The sequence below is a fragment of the Barbus barbus genome (assembly GCF_936440315.1).
Source record: "Barbus barbus genome assembly, chromosome: 26".
Lineage (NCBI taxonomy): Eukaryota > Metazoa > Chordata > Actinopteri > Cypriniformes > Cyprinidae > Barbus > Barbus barbus.
Window position 1 is genome coordinate 4,371,329 of NC_136754.1, and position 22,512 is coordinate 4,393,840.

The following is a 22,512-nucleotide window of genomic DNA, read 5'->3' on the forward strand; positions in this document are numbered from 1 at the left end:
CAAAAAAATTTGTTTCTGTTTGTACATAAAGCTTTTTGTACATGTAAAGACCTAGACACCTTAGTTTACACTTATTTATATGTTTATTTTTTTATTGGTTTTCTGTCAGAGTACACACATCACTTTTAGGTCACGTCTACATAATTTTATTTTCTATTTAAGAGACTTGTCACTTGCCCAATCACAGTGTTTTAGGGCGTGGCCTTAACTACATATAACCCCCAGCACTCAGTTCACAATGATCAGAGGACAAATCAATTTGAAATAATATACTGAATAAAAAAGGTATGTACTATTAAATGATGTTATCTCAGAAATGCTATACTGGGGCATACGTGCACTTAGGTCTCCTTTACATAGGATGCGCTGGTAATTGCTCAATAATTGCTCTATAGACTGCTTAACTTTTATTGATTCATTGTGATTTTTGCAGGTGTTTATACAGGTGGAAATAAATCAATCCAAGTTCAGGTATTTTTTTTTTCCTTCTGAAAACAAGCAACTTTTTTCTTTTTGTTAATTGATGGTTAATCTTGAAAACTTTTCACCATGCCCTCAACATTTATATTTACTGCTTTTAAAATGCCCTTTATGAATAGCTTTTATTGACATACACTTGGAATGAACTTTCAATATTAAAATATGCAGATATGTTTAAAACTAAGATAATCCAAAGAAAGAAAATGTAAAAGTTTTTATATATATATATATAATTTACTCATCCTTATAAAGTGCCAAACCTGCATGACTTTCTTCCACTTATAAATGGATATATTAAGGCTTGTTTTGTCAACTTTTAGAAAGATGTCGGACTCTGAGACCATTGAACTGGCTTGTCTTGGCCGCCCTTTTCAATTAGGAATGCTTTATGACTGCCGAAGAGATTGCCTCATTCCAGGTAAAAACATTTCTAAAATTTCAATTAGCTTAAATTATATGTATATTCTATCAGTCATTCTATTAGTTCTACACGGATCATTTAGCCTATATTAGTTTTGCATATTTCATTTATTATGTTAAAATTATGGCAATATATTATTATTACTTCAAATATTAGCATGATCATATTATAATATTTTCTGGTACACTGGGATAAATGTCCAGGACACTGTGGGATCTGGGTAACGGTGCATTCACATGGCATTCATGCTTCCTGTTTACTTTGAATGAGTGATGTCATGCGTTGCCGAACTGAATTGTGGATCTTTTGTTTCACGCCGCTTACATTGCTTGCAGCAGAAGTTGAACAATTTTCAACTTTTCAAGCGCCAACACAGGCGTCAGTCAATCAGATCGCCTTGTGCAAATACCCTAGGGCAGATTCTAGCCAATTGCGTTTACGCAGCACCAGAATGAATGTGATTGGCTGTTGTCACTATGATGGCTGCATCAGCCTTGCCCTTACCTGGTCCAGTAACTGAAGTGGCCGCTATATGCTTACTAGGAATTATTTAATTATGTTATACTGGCATCACAGACCTGCTCTCTCGTTTCATACAAACGCAGCTGCTGCAATTTTGTGATGATTGTTTTGTACACTGTAACTGATTATTTAACTAACATACTGATACGATTATAAAAGAGTTTCATCCTTAATCAATATCTTTTATAGCAATAATTATTTATGCGGTGAAATGCCACGAAATAAGTGTTATGAATGCACCATATGACCCAGTTCTTTCTGGTCCTCGAATCTGATTGGCTGAGAGGACTTTCCAAGCATGAGATATTCACCCAATATCACCATGGGAACCACTTCACCATTTGAATCACTCTGCAGCACTTTAGCATTTCTCACAGCGAGTGTCATGGTGGATGCCCAAAATATAATATATAATATGCCCAAAATATAATATAATAGTAATATATATATATATATAAAATATATTTTTATAAAATAAAAATAATCCTGTTGTTCTGTCATGGAATGTACTTTTAAGAGTATTTTAGGCAAGAAAGTAGTTTCTTAGACTTCAAATATGCGGTTTGTTAATAAAGATAATGCCTATTTGAAAATTTGCTTCAAAGTTTTCGGAGATGTGAGCTCCAGGGCATCAGAGGCCATTCAGCACTCATGAACCCGCCGAGAGCAGCCTTACCTCTGCCAGCTCTTCTGGAATTTGCCGCTGGCTCTGATGTCTCTATAGTGGTTAAATGTGAGATATAATTCGATTTGGGTGATCTTTTATCATTAATCTATTTTTTCAAGAGCAAACAGCTTCGGCTGAGGGCAGGGCAAAGCTTTATAACTTTACATTTTTATCTATTTTTTTTTATTTTATATATTTTATATGTATATATATGTCCGCGTGAACCGGAAAATAGTGACATATTTCCAACTGAGATGGAATATTGAACAGAGGGTGGGGATTTATTTTTGCGCTCCAGCTCTTACTCGCAGTTGGAGGAGTGTGGTTAAGGATATATCAATGGTGCTAACAAAATGAATACTGTACATTTTGATTTCATGCAGACTTATTAAATATTATTGTTCATTAAATTATATTTTATGTAAATAGAAAATTTAGCCGCAAGTAGCGATCATTGGTGTCCAGACATGGTGTCCTTAGCTTAGCAATAACTTAGCGATGTTTGTATGGAAGAATGCTGTTTTTGTAACGTGAAATATGATATTCAAAAGACAACTTGTTGTCTAATATCCACCTTATTTTTCAATGCAGAAGTAAGCCGTTTTCTGTGAATGTGCGAGACTTCCAGTTCATAAGCTGCTGTAGGGAAATAACAAGAAGAATAACAAAGTGCGTTACATTACATTAAAATAATATGGTAAGACACACCAGTATGCAAAATCAATCAACAAAAAGCTGTTTTGTACAGCTAAAAATAGCTGGAAGCAGATGACACCAGAAGCCAGACACATAAAGGTGGAGTAAGCAATTTCTGGAAGCCAATGTTGATATTTGAAATCACCAAAACAAACACGCCCCTACCCCAAAAGGGTCTCGCCCCTATTTTGATTGCTCAGATATAAAAAATTATATCAAAAAGATCGGTCCTGTCTGTATTTTTAAAATCATCGTGGATTTGAACATCCGCCATGGCACTCGCTGTGAGAAATACAAGTGGAGTGATACAAACGGTGAAATGGTTGGAGTTCTGTTATCACATATGTGTATATATATAATGTTTTTAAAATTATTTATTCATTAATTTTTTCAAGGAATAACCCTATGGGATGCTGAGATGCTGCAGAAGAATATTAATGTACGACCACAGCCAAACACTGACTTCAAAATTATTGCCACAGATTCAAGTGACGACAAAGTCAGTGCTCTTAATGTCTCTGCATCTCTTGAAGCCAGCTTTATGTGTGGATTAGTCAGTGTGAAAGGATCAGCAGACTATTTAAATGACAAGAAGTCATCAAAACATCAATCTCGAGTCACCTTACATTATCACACAACCTCACGCTTTGAGCAGTTAACTATGGAGCATCTTGGAGCAGGGAATGTAAAGCACTGCAATATATTTCAGGAGGGCTCGGCCACACATGTTGTTACGGCTCTACTGTATGGAGCTCAAGCATTCTTTATTTTTGATCGTGAGGTTTCATCCAATGAAAACCATCAGAAGATACAAGGTGACCTCCAAGCATCAATCAAGAAGATACCTTTAATATCAGTAGAGGGCCAGGCATCTTTGAAAATGAATGAAATGAATCAAGAGAAAATTGACAAGTTCAGCTGCACTTTTCATGGAGATTTTGCTCTGGAAAACAATCCGGTCTCCTATATTGATGCCATCAAGGTGTACTCAGAGCTACCAAAATTGTTGGGAGAACATGGAGAGAATGCTGTGCCCATGACTGTATGGCTTTACCCTCTGAAAAAACTAGATTCAGCAGCTGCTCAGTTAGTCAGGGAGATCAGTGTTAGCCTAATACAACGAGTCCAACGAATCATGGATGAACTGCATAACTGTGACATTCAATCTCAAGATCTAATTAGGGACAGTATTGCCATTCAATTCCCTGAAATCACAGCTAAAATCAGAAAATGTAAAGACCTCTGTTCAGATTATAAAATTGTTTTTCAGAAACATCTCTGCAGGGTTCTTCCATCCATAAGGGGTGGAGGAAAAGAAGAACAGGAGCTGGTTGATGCCCTGAATGACAAAGAAAGATCCCCATTTCAGGGTACTCTGGTAACCCAGTATCTAAGTGACCGAGAACGAGAGATGAATGTTGTTAGATCGTACATCGACATCATGAAAGATGTTCCCGTTCTTTCATCCAGCAACGAATTGGACAAAGTTGTCTTGAAGGCATCCAATAAATATGTGATAGCTTTTGCACTCACCTCCTTAAGTGAAAAGGAACTGCACCTTTCAGACATGGAGAATTACCTGAAGGCACAATCCTGTAACAATGGAGAGCAAATAAGTTATGATCAAAACTCGTCAAAGAAGACAGAGAAATGGTTTTCTTCAGGAGATGCAACGACATTGACCAGGGAAACAATACAGGCCTTCCTAGACTTTAAAGAAGCCAATAAAGGAAGAACGGACATTGAATTTTGCATTGCATCAATCCCAGATGAACTCAGCACTGCTTCTTCAATTCATGTTTACGAAAGGGGGAGACTCATTAGCTCACGGTATGAGCTTCCTTCAAAACCACCAATGCCGGTTTTCTTGAGTGCTGAGCATGACTGCATACACCTGCAAATCAATCCTCCTGACCGCGGTGTTAGCTGTGTACACTCATACTGTATTTCATATCAGCCTGCCCAGAGCTCTGAATGGACAGAGATGTATACTGATGGGGTTTCTGATCAGGCCACCGTCAAGCAGTTAAAACCACATAAAGAATATTGTTTTACCTGCAAGGCTGTTTGTCGTCCAGGACTAAGTCTGACAAGTGACACAACATCATTCTTCGGGACTCGTCCATGTGCTCCTCCTGGAGCACCTACAGTAAAAGTAGAATCTGAGACTGCAACTGTAGTCTGGGATGTTCCTACATCTGTGGGTGAGGATGTTCTTGTCACTGGGTACATGCTGGAGTTCAGAGAATGCACAAAGGATCAGGAAAATGAAAAGCCTTGGAAGTCTGTGAAATCTACAAACAGGGAGTGCACTCTTCAGGGACTGAAACAAGACACAGTTTACACAGTCAGAGTTTTTGCAAACTGTGGAAATGATGGAGCGAGTCTCCCCAGTCCTGAAACTATGTTTTCGGCCAGTTTCAAGGGTAAGGAAACAAATAAGGATGGGAGTGCTTTGTTCTTGAATCAGTCTTCACGAATAAAAAAGGGTACTCCATCAATCTATTCATTGACACTACACCAAAAAATGGCAGAGAATGTAAGTTTTAATCAGTATGTTTTCGGAAGAAAAGTGGAGGATGTGAAAAACAAAGTAATTCTTCTTTTGGGATCAACAGGTGCAGGAAAAACCACGCTCATCAATGTGATGGCCAATTACATACTAGGTGTAAAATGGCAGGATGCATATCGCTTCAAACTAATCAATGAAGTGACCAATCGCACACAGGCTGAGAGTCAGACATCTGTTGTCTCATCTTTTGAGCTGTACAATCAGCCTGGCTATGAAATTCCCTACTCCCTCACAATTGTAGACACACCAGGATTTGGTGATACAAGAGGAATCGCACACGATAAATTGATTACAGAGCAGATCAAAAGCTTTCTTTGTAGCCCTTTGGGAATCGATCACATTGATGCAGTCTGCTTTGTTGTCCAGGCCTCTCTTGCCCGCCTAAGTGCCAACCAGAGATACATCTTTGACTCAGTCTTGTCAATTTTTGGCAAAGACATCGCAGAGAACATCTTAGTTTTAGTGACATTTGCAGATGGTAAAGACATCCCAGTTCTAGAAGCCATCAAAGCAGCAGAACTGCCCTGTCAAAAGAACAAAAAGGGACAGCCCACCCATTTCAAGTTCAACAACTCAGCTGTGTATGCAGACAAAAAAATAGAACAGCCTACGAACTCTGACAACGATTCAGAGGATAATGATGATGATGATGATCATGATGGAGGAGATAAACTGACAGAGCTTGTCTGGGGCAAAACCTTTAAACAGATGAAGGCTTTTTTCAAGACACTTGGGGCCACTGAAAGTAAAGATCTGACACTGACTATAAAGGTCTTGGAGGAACGAGAGCGCCTTGAGAAAGCCATGACAAGTCTGACCCCTCAAATAACCGCTGGTCTCTCTAAACTGAGTGAAATAAAAAAATTCAAGCAATGTTTGGAAAGTGAGAGTGACAGCATGGCACAAAATGAGAATTTTGAACAAGAGGTAGAGGTGATGAAAGCAAACAGAACCCCTGTGAACTGTTTTACCATGAATTGCAACACCTGCTTCTTCACATGCCACTCCAACTGCTTCCTCCCTGCAGAAGATGCTGTGCAAACTTGTGCTGTGATTGAGAATGGCCACTGCATTATCTGCCCTGAAAACTGCCATTACTCTGCTCATTCAAGGGAAAATTTCATGTGGACATATGAAACAAAAATAGAGAAAAAAACCATTAAAGAGCTAAAGGACAACTTCATGGCTGCGAAAGGAAAGTTCATGGACTCAAAGCAAATGCTTGATGCACTTGAAAACGAACTCGATGTAATTGAGGACAAACTAATGAAGCTGATCAAATTGTCCTCGGATTGCTTAAGTAGATTAGATGAAATTGCACTAAAGCCAAAATCTCTCTCCACAGCTGAATATCTCGAAATCCTGATCAAAACCGAGAAAGAGGAGAGAAGTCCTGGCTTTGAGGACCGCATTGTTGGACTCGAGAAAATGAAAGAAGAAACTCTTATCCTGGAAAAGATTGCTAAAGGAGAATGTTTGCTCAAAAAAGAACGCCAGATCATGGTGGAGAGAGAGAAAAGAATGAAGAATGTTTCCCTGAAAATTCTGAAAATAAAGAAAGCTGTTAGTGCCTTACAGCCACAGATCAATCAGGAAACATACGATCAAAAGGATGCAAGTGCCTGACTCGATAGCCAGGAGATGTCCTCAACAAAATGAAAGCTGATTATTATAAGGGAATTAGGAAAAAATTAAATTAGTTTAACATGGTGTTGCTCAACAAACATGAATGCTTCATTTACATGTGGATCAAACTTCATCAGGAATAGAGAACATCAATAATACTGAATTTAAGAATCATTTTAAGATGGTTTTTGTCTCTTTAATGATGCAATGTTTGTTTGTTTTTTAGCTTAAATGCTCTTTAATTAAAAAAAAATGTCAATCTTAAATGCTCTTCAAGTTACTTTGGATAAAAACATACTGTATGTCAATGTAACAGAATTTATTGCCCTTGTGTTTAGTCTTCCGAAATCACGCAAACATTCAAATACTGTAAAATACTATAAATTCCTATAAAAACACAATGTATCATTTCATAATTTTCCTTCAAGTTTTCAAGAAATCAAGTTGTATTAGTATTGCTTAAAACATTCTGAGATTATGAAATATGGATTGTCCTTATGGTAGAGCAAATGTTCAATGTATTAACAAAATAAACTTGCTTATGACCACAAACACACTGTAAAGTTTCAGGAGTGAATACTGTATTTAAATAAAGTAGAGCATCCCTCAAAATGAAAATTCTCTCATCATTTACTCACCTTCATGCCATACCTGATGTATATGACTTTCTTTCTTCAGATAAACACAAAGAAAATTTTTAGGAAAATAATTTCTCTATGAGTCTCTATAGCTATTGCAAGTGAACGAGTGGTACCCATTCACTTGGATTATGTGGATTACACAAAACTTCACACACCTTTCTTTGCGTTTATGTGAAGAAAGAATAAATGATGAGAGAATAATCATTACATTTAACATGCTAACATATTCCATTGCTCACTAACAGTTTGTTAGCTATATAACTAGATGGCTAATACTGTTATAATTCAGTGAACTGACAATATGTATATATATATGAATACATGAAACCCTGTCAGATAAACATTTAAAATCATTTTGAGACTACTTGATTAGTTGACTTCAAAATATTGTAATTCAGTGTTTTGTGAACAAACAAATGCAAGCAAAAAGGGAAACACTATATACATAAGATGTTCTGAAATTAATGTAAATATTCTGATCTGATTATTATGAGAATATATAATAACATTTATAAAAACATACAGAGTATCTTTGATCCATAAGAAAAAGTTACAATTAAAATAAGGCTTAACACTGTTTCAGTGAGAAATAAATACAGGAAAGTAATATTTCAGTAAAAAATCTTTTTTTTTTTTTATCTGAATGATGAAGAAAAATGAACTGCACATGCTCGGTAGAACAATTCTTATTAGTGTATTATTATTATTTTCCATTTACTTCAGTAGAAGAGGAACAATACATACCTGGGTCAATCCTGTTGTACCAACAAACAAATAATATTGTTCATAAACTCACAAAATGAGATTATAATATTGACAAACAAATAATATTGTACTTATACTATATAAAATACTATACTATATAAATATGTTGTCCTCACCATCAGGGATTTAATCAGACCCTTTTTTTCCCGCAATACAATGTATTTCCTCGAGCACACTGGCAGATGGCGACAAACTATTATTAGAGAGCCAGAAATGCAAACCAGCAACTGCATTTTGAGTCCTTGAAGAGCAGAAGAGAAACTAGTCATCACTAATGAAACTGGTACATTTTTTTGAGAAACACTATCTCTTCTACCAGGGAGTCCTGGTCAAGATGGGCAGTAGAAAACAAACATTTCAAGAATTACATAACACCACACAATAAACAACACAAAACACCAGTGTCTAAAAAACAAAACAAATCCTAATCAGCTATTTAAGCATTTACACCGTTCCGTAAAAACTAACTAAACTAAGCAAGAGATGATACAGATTCTATATGCAATATACCTTGAAGCTCATTCAATATACAATTAGAAAAAGCAGATCTACATTTCTCTGTATGAAAAATTGCCATCTAAAGAAAAAGTCTGTCTGTTGATCTAGAATTATATATACTAGTACAATATGTCAACAAACTTGATATACATTACGGTTTTATTTATGCAATAACATGTGATGGTCAAATTTTGCCATTTATGATCACAATATCCTGCGTGATGCATCCTCACAATCTGTTTTAAACAGTGTGGTACCTGAAATTTAAACCCAATTAAATAATCCTTACATATTTTCACCATTGTTTGTTATCAACATCATAAATCTAGCAAAGTTAATGTATACCATAGATGTTTTTATTTATTATTATTTATTTGGTTATTTAAATCAGAATGCATTGGCTGTCAATGTTTTTTGTCATTGTTCACCAGCTGGAAAAAAAAACTATTTCCAACAATATAATTCCTCTGTGCCGTTAATATCACAGTTATGATTTAGAATGGGTTTTATGAATCCCATGGGTGAATTCCAAATGGAAGTGAACATCCCTATGTGTCTACTCCCTTCGAAGGGCAGAGCCCTTGAAATGAGTTCTTTGAAGAGTGCAGGGCATACATGTCTCTTGTAAGCATCTGGAATTTGCAAAGGGTGCAAGTACAGCATCCAGCACAACATCTGTTGTTGCAAATAATGTTTTATTATTAATATTTTATTCAAATGTTGTCTGTGTCTTATTTCAAATTACTGCAGGTAATCATATTGAGGAGCTCGCCTTGCGTATTTCCATCGCTGATGAAAAAATATTTTGAAGACACATTCAATTATTCTACTTACAGTCGAAAGTCAAAACCAACCTAAACTTTGCTTCAAAATGCATCACAAGAACTCGTAACCCAAGATCATGTAGTAGAAACTATTATACCAGATGACATGAACAGTATAGGTGCATCTCAAAAAATGAGAATATCATGAAAAACTGCATTTTTTGTAACTTATTTCAAAAAGTGAAACTGTCATATATATTTTAGATTCATTACATGTAAAGTAAGACATTTTGTTTTAACTTTGATGATTAGAGTTTACAGCTCATGAAAGTCAAAATCCAGTATCTCAATATATTAGAATATTTCCTAAGATCAATCAAAAAAAGAATTTGCAAAGCAGAAAAGTTCAAGTACTTTAAAGTATGTTCATTTATGCACTCAATACTTTGTCAGGGCACCTTTAGCACAAACTCCAGCATCAGTGAGGAATTGCATGGAAGCGATCAGCCTGTGGCTCTGCTGAGGCCCTATTGAGCCTTCAGCTCGTCTGTATTGTTGGATCGACTGTTTCTCATCTTTCTCTTGAAAATATACCATTGATTCCATATGGGGTTCAGGTCAGGCATGTTGGCTGGCCAATCAAGCACAGTTATATCATGGTCAGCAAACCACTTGGAAGTGGTTTTGGCACTGTGGGCAGGTGCTAAAGTCCTGCTGGAAAAGGAAATCAGCATCTCCATAAAGCTTGTCAGCAGATGGAAGCATAAAGTGCTCCAAAATCTCCTGGTAGACTGCTGCATTGACTCTGGACTTAATAAAACACAATGGACCAACACCAGCAGAGTCACGGCACCCCAAATCATCACTGACTGTGGAAACTTCAAATCTCCGCAGGGATATACACTGGGCAGGGACTTGGAAGTCTGGCGGCTTGGGTATCTCGTTCCCCTAGCGTTCTCAGGACGCAGCTCGAGTTCCTGAAGAGGAACGCCTCAGGTTACGTATGTAACCCCAGTTCCTCAAGGGAATGAGACGCTGCGTCTCGAGGCCATACTTCCAGCATCCCTGCCAGCGCTTGCTTCATTCCTGAAGCTGATGCCGGTTTCACCGCACGTGCTTTTATACCAGCTGGTCATTACTTCACCCCGTCCGTGACGTCTCGCCCATCCTTTGGATAGATTGCACATGATATTCAGAGCCGCTCACGCTGGAGGCGTTCCCCTAGCGTTTTCAGGACGCAGCGTCTTGTTCCCTCGAGGAACTAGGGTTACATTCGTAACCTGAGGCGTTTTTCACAATATTCTAATATTTTGAGATGCACCTGTAAATGTTGGTTCCCTGCCATTATAACTTTTTTTCTAATTAATGCAAAACTACTTACAGTTCATTAATTACAGAGGCAAATTTCCCAATGGATCCTGGAGTAAAGTGTCTTGCTCAAGTGCACTATATATGATAAGGAAGTAGGGCTGCATTTTTCATCAGCTCTCTGGTTCCGGACCTGCTTGGATTAGAAACAAAGACATACTCAAGGTCACAGTCATGACAGGATGGTCCCAGTCTAGACCACGTTTAGGCCACTACTCTATTCAAGATTTAAATTTGTGATTGGGTTTTGACAGAGGTATTCGCATTAAACTCCTGTGTTCCTAGTACATACTAAGGCTCTGATGGTGCTTGATTAGTTTCATCTCCAGCTGAAGTGCTGCACCACGTGCAGCCAGCCGCTCAATCAACTTCAGCTTAATAAACAAGACCACCAAACACAGGAAACATCCAATATAAACTCACTCATTACCATGCCAACAGGGAAACCAGACAGGAAATGTCTCATGAAACTCATTCCCATCTGGCTTATGGATGTAAGGATATGATAAAGCTAATGGACATGTAAGTCAAATCGTTATTAACCATTACCACAATGAGGACATCATGAAATATGAAACAGTTTGAGCAGAGATTTTCAGGAATGTACGTGACAGGACGGCAGCAACTCTGCACTTTTGGAGAGGAGAGGAACAAGTCCGCAGGATATCTCAGAGATGGAATTCAAAATAAAAGAAAACAAACGGATGTAAAACTCATTGAAATGAAAAACCCAAATGGAGAGAGAGAATAAATGGTCTATTCTGATGTGTATATTTGTTTGGAAAGTTGAGGGATTATTTATTTTGGTTTGGTCAGGTCACATGTTGTCTGTCTTCCTGTTATAGTAGCTGTTTCCTGAGGTGTTCATTGAGTCAAAATGTATTTCTAGTCCAAACAGAAAATGCACAGAGAACAGAGAGATGCCTTGTGCAGTCATGTTTTTCACTCTTACACTCTTCATATCGTCTCATCCTCTCTCTTTAGAGTTTTTAATGTGTCTGCATGAATGCATTTACAAAATCTCCTTCTGATCCACTGCTGAAATGCATCAGATACTCAAAATCTCCTAACAGAAGAACAGATCAGCTGTAAGGAAACATCAAATGGAAGGTTTTTTTGTTTTTTTTTACAGTTGATAATAATGGGAGTTGCAACAAAAAAAAAAAAAAACTACAATAACAATGTGGAGGGAAATTTCCTTAAAATAATGTCACAATAACTTTCATTTTCTACATTCTAATTTACCTTTAGACCTGAACGTGTTTTCATGAGTGTCACCCAAATAAAATAAGAACAACAAGAAATCACATGCAGAAACATAATATGTACAGTATAAGACTAAATTATAGGGGCTGTATTTATCATGGTGCATGACATTTTCTGCCAACAGGCTTCGATCTTGGATGGTAACGTTATCTGTCCCTTTACAACCCAAATCCATCTCCTGTCACAAATTTCAATCTCTCACTATCTGCTAAATTGCATTGGGGATCTCAGAGCATTTTGAATCCAGCAGGAGGAGGACGATACGCAGTCACCTGGAGAACGGCTTCTTAGGTTGCAATTTTTTCAAAAGATTTTTTCAGCAAAAGATGCTGTGGAGATTTACAGAATGTCATCTCACAGGTTTGGTGGAGAATTTAGATTTTGCATCTTCTTATAAGACAGGAACTTACAGACTGATGATACAAATTTTTTTTTTTTTTTTTACAATCCATTCTGAAAAAACATAAATTAATAAGTACAAAGGTTTTTGTAAAGGTGTTTAGAAATAGAAAGAAATACAATTTTATTTTTATTAATTTTTTTAATATGCTATGCTTCATAAATAATGGTAAATGACCTTGAAGAGTGAGAGAAAGAGTGAGGTGCAGGCTGTGACATACACAGAGACAACATTATGTTGAGAGAGAGACAGGCAACATCGAGGAGCCAAAGAACTGAACCGACCAGACAAAGAACACGCATGAAATATGTAGCAGTGCAAACATAAGGCTTGCGGTATGTGTGTTTGTATGCCTCTGTGAATTCCAGCTAACACGTGTTTGGGAAGAACAGATCCAGAGGTGAGTGAGAAAGGACAGGGGGACTATTACGATTTTACAGCGCGTAGTGCTCTCCAAGGCTGTACTTATTTCATCAAAATTTCACTAATAATTGTACTTACATTTCAATATTATAATCAACTTTATTTGAATATAGCCTATTTTAAAATGTAATTTATTCCTGTGATGGCAAAGCTGGATTTTCAGCATCATTACTCTAATCTTCAGCGTCACATCCTTCAGAAATCATCCGAATATGCTGATTTGCTGCTCAAGAAACATTTCTTATTATTATCATCATCTGAAAACAGTCTTTGCTGCTTAATTTTTTTTTCTGGATTCTTCATCTGGATTCTGAAGTTATATATATTTTCATGTTTTTGTAGTTTTCTATATTTATAATTTCTATAAGTTAAATAGTTATTTATAACACATAAAACATCATGTAGTACAGTATGTATTTAACACTTGCTGCCGGCAATCATAGGTGAAAAGGGCTTTGAGACTATATTTATGCTTTCATTCAGATAAAACAAAGTCCATTTTGAATATGTGATTAGATTAATAGACATATTATTTCCCATGTTTTCTCAGAGTTTCTGTGTAAATTACTAACTACTTTTGTAACAGTGCAGTCTCATTGGCTGCGAGATCTGCTATGTGTCAAATCACAATAAGCAAAAGTTCTGTCTCACACCACTTTAGAAAAGCACCACATTAGCCTGCAGTACACTGTCTGTACCGGATTGCTGAAGTGAACAAGATCCTCAAAGAATGTCAAGATAAAAAGTTAGGCTATACTTACAGCATTTATGTACAACAATGCCAGTCATTTAAAAAAAAAAAAAAAAGATTACACTCCAAATATCAAGTTTGCTTTTAAAGGGAAATTGTCTATTCAATATTTCACTTAGGGGACAGAGATGTGATTTGTGTTAGCCTCTGCATTACAATTTAATACATATACATATTTATAGCAGAAACCTGTGTGCCAAATAAATAAACAAGCAATTCGAACCTGTAACCTTACCCCCCCCCCCCCCCCCCCCCCCACACACACACACACAATTTTTAGCACATTTAGTGATTTTATACAAAAACGACAAAAAATCTGTAAATATGACTTAATGTCCAATTTTATTGTATGGCATTTATGGTATTTACGTTTTCTCTCTGACTCTCATGGCATTACACAGTAGAAAACACTGAAAATGCCATTCTGGAATAAACATAAAAAGGTCAGAAGGGAGGCTGAGCGGAAGCGGAGGAGAGAAGAGGAAGCAGCAAGAAGCATATCAACACGCAATGCAAGCAGAACTGTGTAGATTACAAGAACTACAACAGAAAGCAGAGGAAAAAGAAAGATGGGAGAGAATGAGACAAGAAGAAAAGAAGAAAATGGACATGGAGAACAGAGCTAGAGAGGGAGAAGAAAAGAAAAGAAAATAAAAAAGAAAAGAAAATGCATTATACTTTTAACATTTTTTTATTATTTCCATTTTTTGAAATTATATTTTAAAATAACTATCTGTAACAATGAGGTATATCTTCTTTTGACTTATTTCCTGATAAAAGTGATGTAAATTATGTACTAAATGATGTAAAGTGATGTTCTTTCTTCCTTAAATTATCATATTAACTATTCAATTATTTAAAATAATTATTAATAATTTAGTATGTGCTCTGCTTTTATAACTTTGACTGATTTTATTATATTTTTTTTTTTGTACAATGCATAAGAGACATTTCCATACCCCACACATTGCCAAAGGTTTACAGTATTTGAAACACACAAAAACAAATTTGTGAGGGTATAGTATGACTAAAAAGTGAAATAAAAAGCATGTTTTTTTGTTCTTGTGCATGTCTGTTCCTAAGTCATCAAATAATTATTCACAAGAACTCTATCTGCAAGTGTCGTAATTGTTCAGTGAATTACTTTGAAATTACAAGGCCTGATGACCTGAATCCCATTTTCCAGAAAACAAACACTTTTTTTATAACTTACTTTAATGCAGACAGAAACTGAGCAAAGTCTAAAGTCTAAAGAAGCTGAACTATAAAATTATATTGGAAGTATTAGGTTGTATAAATCATATAGAGAGTAGAAACGACAACTTTTTCATTGTACAGTTCTGCGTAAACATTATAAATAATTTGATTTATCATTACTGTCTACTTTAGGGTTACTATATCTTTTGCTTTATGTGCCAGTAGGAAATATCCCACCAGTAGGAGCTGTAAGTGTTTTGTATGAACAATGAGTCCTACAACAGAAAGTATGGTCAACACAGAGCTTTGACCTCTTGAATTTTGAATCGATCAGGGATTACATGAAGAAATCAAGGGCCAGTTCTACTAAACAGGGCAAATTAGCATGAGACTGCAATCCTATAAAAGCACCAATGGGGCGGAAAGTTCTGTGGCTGATCTACTGACAATGTACAACTCCTACAAAGACGGTTAACTGCAAAAAATATCTGAGTCCATGCCTTTTCCTCGCTAAGGTTTTACTATCTTTAGAAATAGTCATTTTTCTAACACCAAAAGAGGGGTGTGGGTCATGCTGTGTATCCATGCAAGTATCCTTGTTCATACAAAATATTCACTATTTGCAAAAATAATGTCTGGACAGCAAAAATTGATATTTTGAACTGGTATACTATACATATAAATAAAAAATCTTTAAACAAATGTTGCTGTGAAGCATCTAAACTCTGCATTTAAAGAAGAGTTTTAATTTAGTCTGACACTGTAACTGTACATAGGCTTATATTTTATGGACTTGTGGCCAGTCCAGTTATCGTGTTGCAAGGAGTGTCTTTACCTCACTCTATAAAACTGCAGTGTTTATTCATCGATGAACCATTTCTGATCTCGGACTAAAAGCAGAAAAACATTTTGGACTAATGTAGTTTGGAAAAGTGGTATGTTGCTCGCAGTTGATTTGCTAATATCAGTTTTATTAGGGGTAAAAGTGAATGTTGCTCTGGAGCATAACAGGCATTTGGTCTATTCATGTGATAGCCTCTGTAATAATATCTATTGAATTCACCATCTGAGTGGATCATCTGAGAAACTGCATTAAGGTAACTACTTTCTCTGTTGTCACTTGACTGACCATGCTGTTTAAAACTTGCATTTATAATTATTAAACAATAGTGCTATTTTATTTGTATGTTCTCAACATTGCAAACCCCTTCTATTTAATAGTGCAAAGAACTGAGTTCCCAAAAAATATTAAATTACAATACTGTAAAATGTATTTTCTATCTGTACAGTATAGCCATGATTAGTTGTGGATGAGTTCATCTTTAAATAAGTTAAATCTTTGAAAATAAGGTTTGGTCCTTCATGTACAATATTTGTTAGGTTTTAAGGGTAAGAAAATGCTTTTTAACCTTTTTTTCCACATATATGTTATTGGTTGTAATAAACAGTTGAAATAATATTCGGTTGAACTACTGTATGTCAAAATTGGTTAAATGAACATGTAGTGATATCTTAAGATTACCTTACTTTTCATAAAGATACTCCAGCTTTACATAACTTCAAATAAAGTCATTGGATAAATAAAATAAACAATCAACTTGTCAAGTTAAAAATGACTATTTTAATAAAAATTGTAATTTATTTTCTTTCCTAAAGGGAGTATTATTTGCTTTTTTCTCAATCCAAATGAAACTTGATTATAGTTCAGAACTATATTATAGTTGATTTTAGTGCAGAACACATACTTACTATAAAAAAAATCTGACTGCCTGATGTCGAGCTGGTAAGGGTGTGGGTGAAATAACCTGAACGTGAAATCTTCTGTCAACCAAATAAGTGTCATTTAGAAAACTTAAATATTAAATATGCTGAAATACTAATTAAAATATCTCAGAAAACATTCCTCTGCAAACTTTGTAACATGGCAATCATCTTGAGTAGTTTGTAGACGTATGCTTGTGTTAGACAAGTACTATATAAAGCTTGTCTGTCGCTTTAGTTAACATTAGTCCTAATTACCACCACAATACAGCTTTACAAATACACAAACATCTGCTAACAATTAGTGTGAGCTGGTTGTCAAATAGTGATTATCAGCCTCATTAACGGGGAGGCGAATCTCATTATCTGTGTTTAGAGTCCTGATGACATAGATTAGTGTTGGGCAGTTTGAATCAACCCTCGCCCCTCGAACACACACACAAACACAGACCACACAGAGGGGTAATGAGTCCTTAATACACAACTCACTTGACCAATATGTCAGAGTAAACCTCCCGAAAGCTCATTCAATCAAACACTTAAAAAACATCAATACCCTTCCAGTGACACGATCAGCTAATTTCATTATTCTAATGTCTTCAGATGCTATTTCACTACTTATTTGGGTAGTTGATACAGTGTCTGTGGACTTTTTTTTTTTTGACTTTGATTTTATTGTAATATTTCTATGCTATCACCAATCCTCTAAAAGTTTGCCAAAATTTTAATCACCGCTAGTTTATTTTAAATCATGCTGCTGTGTGACAAATTGATTTTTTTAAGGAATACATAATTCTCTGTAGTCTGTAAACTTATTTGAGCTAATTAAAACAACGTCCAAACAAAACTATAAAAGTTTGGAATGTACTACGAGACGCGGCAAGACTTGTCGAGTATTCTTGGATTTCATTTTACCCACCCAATTACTTGAGATGCAGACAAAATGCTTATCGGTCAATTGTAAATAAATGTTCAATTGTAAGGCTGATTTATTAATATACAGTGCATCAAACACCATTTCATCAGTAACTGAAAACAATGGCATGAAGAATATAAAGTAAGATCAAACTGTTTGATAAGTACATGGATGTGCAATTTTTCAAATACTACACTCAGTGTTTCTTATATAATCTGCACTCTTAAAAATAAAGGTGCTTCACAATGCCATGGAAGAACCTTTTTTGTCTAAACGGTTCCATAAAGAACCTTTAACATCTGAAGAACCTTTCTATTTCACAAAATGTTCTTTCTTTGTGGCAAAAGAAGGCTCTTCAGTTTATAAAAAGGTAAGAAAGAGATGGTTCTTTATAGAATCTTGGTCCCACTTTATATTAGGTTGCCTTAACTACTATACTTACATTTAAATTAATCATTTGGCACAATGCACTTATTGTGTACATACATATTCTTACATTGTACTTATATTTTTAGACATACCTGTATGCAATCACATCTGTAATTAATTTCTGTAATTACATTTATAATTACACTGTTGACCCATCCCTTACACCTTAACCCACCCTTAAACCTACCCATACCACTTAACCTGTCCCTAACCTTACCCGTATCCCACCTCAATAAAAGCAAACGTGTTTTGCAATATAATATGAACACAATAAGTACATTGTACTTATTTTTATGTAAGTACATAGTAGTTAAGGCCACCTAATATAAAGTGAGACCAGAATCTTTGACTGAATGGTTCTTTGTGGAACCAAAAATGGTTCCTCTATGGCATCACTGTAAGGAACCTTTTAATCACCTTTATTTTTAAAAGTTACTTCAGCTTCTTATCTGCAAAACTGTAATTTAAACATATGCCATCCACCGTTGAACTTACCACTGATTCCTCAAACAGGCAGAAAATAAATGTTTGTATTATTGATGCTTCTACACATTACAACATCCCACGTTACATACTTCACAAATTTAGACCTCTTAAAGTCTTATATAAGTTAGGTTACCTCATGTTTTTCAAATTACAGTACCACTAGTGCACTGTATGCAGAGGTTTTAAATATGGTATGAATGATTGCATGTATGTAAACAACAACATAATGCTACAATTGTTGTTTTGGTAATGCTATTTTAAGTGCTTTTGTTTGTGGTATTTTGATAGTATTTTGAACGTTAAGTGTCTTTACATTCAGTACAGAGTAGTTCAGGCAGGCTTTGATCCTAATCTATCTATCTATCTGTGCTTATTTAAGATTTGTTTTGTTTCGTTAAAGACAGTTTTCATAGTTTTGGAAAATAGCATTGCTGAACAATTGTAATTTGTTTTTTTTATTGCAAATGTTTGTATGAGTAAAGGAGTGCATGTGTGTGCTTGGGTGAAGGAGTAGGCTATGTTTTGATTGACCTTTTGATGTTTACTTTTCCTCAAAACAGTATAAAATTACCCTGTCCAACTTAAACCGAGGACACGGACACACACACACCTGAAGTGGACAAAATGTTCCACTCTTCTTGGTAATTCCCAATGTCGTGATTCTCTCATTATACGCCTTCACCAAATAATGAGTATGTGTTGGCAGCGCTTAAAAGCATGTCTTTAGATTAACAAACGGACTGAGATGAGTTTGATTACATTAAGCACAATTATGTGACAAATTAGACATACACATCAACCTAAATACAGAAAATGGACGTACATTTTAAACAACCATGTTTTTCTAAGCTATATGCTAAACCTATTGCAACACAGACACGGTCTCATTGTGTCTAGGCAGAGTGCCAGTGAGAAGCTGTTGACCTGGGGGTCAAAAATAATTGTTAAACCATCAAATGACTGTTAGTTTTCAATCAATAAAGCATAAGACATGGGAAATTTACTTTAATAGTAAATTAGTTTGATTTGCCAACATTTGCATTTGACAGATGCTTTTATCCTAAGCAATCTCAGTTGCATGTCCAATTTATATGTTGACATCAATCAAAAGAAGCCAAAAGATCAATCATTCAGTCCAAATTAATTCTCATGAGTCCACATCAAGAACAATCAATAGCCATTCACAGGTCAAGGTTGAGCAGGTTGATGTTCTACATTTGTTGAAATGAAAATTTGCACTAGATATTGTCTCCTACAATGCACTACACTTTCCATTTTCATAAAGGATGCAACCAAATATTTAAGACTGACAAATCAGTTTAAAAAAATGATTGATCATACCCTATATGTGTATAATGGTTATAGCCTTGGTTTCCAATGCAATACAAAACTTTTTTTTCTCATTTTTTTTCTTGATACATTATTTGAACTACCAAAACTTAACATGAAATTGAATAAAAAATAAATAAAAATAAAATCCAAACAACATGACACACCATAACAGTACATAAACAATATTATAACGTAAACTGGTCATTCTACCAGAATAAAACTGGCAAGGCTATTTCTGTCACCCTTATATATTATAATTTATAAATATATATTATTTTAGATAATAGATCATTTATGTTTAAAAAACCCAGTTGTGTATACAATTTTACATCCAGAACCATTTTTATAATGTGAAGAACATTTTCTGAAACTAAAGACCTTTTTTCACTATAAAGAACCTTTTGTGCAATGGAAAGATTCCATGGATGTTAAAGGTTCTTCATTGAAACACGAACAACTTTATTTTTAAGAGTATAGATAGATAGATAGATAGAAAACATTTTAAAAACATTCCTCCACACAATATCTTATGTCCTGCAGCGTATCCATCATAATACATTTAGTCTGCCTCTCTCTTCTTTTGGAAGAGTCAATCATGAAGGAAGATGTTTATTGCTCTAATTAAGCAGACACATTCACTGATTCTTATTCCATGCCATTTAACAGGCTTTAGAAAGACATGCAGTGAGAGATGTGGAGAAGGCTATTGTGGAGACATAAATGTGTCTGTCTGAATATGCTGCCTAATTATGTCCTTTGAGACCAGAACAAGAGGAGAGGGGAAGGAGAGAATGAAACGCAGGATGAGGAAGAGGGAGAGAGAGAATAGAGGGGAGGAGAGACGTGAGTGCCTCGAGGAGTCTGAGAGACAGAGGTCTTAAGCCACAGATGAATGGAAGAAGACAAACTAAACAGACGTAAGAATGACGGAGAGGGAGACAAAAAGAAAAAGAAAAGCCATTGAGAGGAAGTAAAGAACACTAGATACACAAAAGAAAAACAAGAGCAATACTTCCAGTCAGACTTTCTATTAAAACGTGGAGGACTGTATACAAGAGACTTAATGACAGACACACACACACACACACACACAATGTCTCATTTAGAGATTAACACTGAATGCAACATTTATGAGGTATTTATATATTTTTTGTCCTGTCAAAAGATTATTCAGGATTAATTGCATCCAAAATAAAAGTTTTTGTTTACATAATACATTTGTGCATACACACATGCATCTACATTCTAAAAAATGCTGGGTTAAATACAACCCAGTGCTAGGTAAATATTGGACAGAACAAATGCTGGGTTGTTTTCAACCAACAGTTCAAGTAGTTGGGTTAAATGTTTAACCCGACCTTCTGGGCAGTAACACAAACGCTGGGTCTAAACAACCCAATCGCTGGGTTCGTCCATATTTTACCCCATATATGTCATATATACCTATGATTTTACCCAGCGCTGGGTTGTATTTAACCCAGCATTTTTTTTAGAGTGTATATATTTAAGAAAAATGTTACCTTTATATAATAAATATATGTATGTACAATATAGATTATATGAATAAATATAAATACATGTATACATGTAAATAGATGTAAATATTTTCAATATATCTATATTGTATGTGTGTGTATTTATATATGCATAGTAAATATGCATAGTACACACTCATATATTATGTAAACAAAATCTTCGGGATTAATTTTGAAACTATTTTCTCAAAAATTTACAAAGAAATAAACCACAATATTAACTATTTCTTAACATCCCTTTATTGACTTTATTTAATATATTCAATATGTAATATAAAGTCAACCAAGTGATGTAAAAAAGTCAAAAATAGTTCAAAATGAAGACCAAAGATATATATTGACGAAATATATTAGTGTTCTCCATACACTTTTTGTTCTGCAAAAGGAAGAATCTCACAGGTTTGAAACCAATTAAGTGTGAGTAAATGACAGAAATGTAATTTTTGGGTGAACTATCCCATTAATACATTTCCATAATACCTATCCCATTTTTAACAGAAAATGGGATTTAAAATGCAAAACCAATGTGGTATACTTTTTAAATCTCTGCATATTGTGTACTTCACATACTACCTACCTTTTCTTCAAATAATAGGTAGTATTCAGTAAGTATGCCATTCCAAACACAGCCTTCAATATTCTCTCTCGGTATTAAGGGATACGACTGCATTGTTTCTAGGCTGATTGGATTTCTTCATGAGTGGCCCATGTCATGCTTTCTCGGCCGAGGATGAACTGGGTTCAGCAGTCTGGATGCACAGTCAGTTCTGCAGGTGTAAAAGCCCAAATGAGACATGCAAAACAGCACGGACACTGTGGTTAATGGTGAAGTGAGATTTTATTTACATTGCCATTATTTACTAACCTCATGTTGTTTAAAACTAGTATAACCTTCAAAAAAAAAAAAAAAAAGATTTTTAGTAACACTTTATTTTAAGGTGCCCTTGTTATACGTTACTTGTTCTTACTATTATATAATCAATTATACATAAATAC

The 22,512-nt window shown here is 35.2% G+C and overlaps 1 protein-coding gene across 1 annotated transcript; it reads left to right on the plus strand.

Moving 5' to 3' along the window:
• The first annotated feature begins 240 nt into the window (after positions 1-240).
• LOC306846089 (uncharacterized protein) lies at positions 241-7,592 on the plus strand. Its single transcript, XM_079379200.1, has 4 exons — positions 241-285; positions 434-471; positions 801-898; positions 3,182-7,592. Exons 3-4 carry the CDS (start codon positions 805-807, stop codon positions 6,982-6,984), a joined length of 3,897 nt encoding a protein of 1,298 aa, XP_079235326.1. The 5' UTR covers positions 241-285; positions 434-471; positions 801-804; the 3' UTR covers positions 6,985-7,592.
• The last annotated feature ends 14,920 nt before the right edge of the window (positions 7,593-22,512 follow it).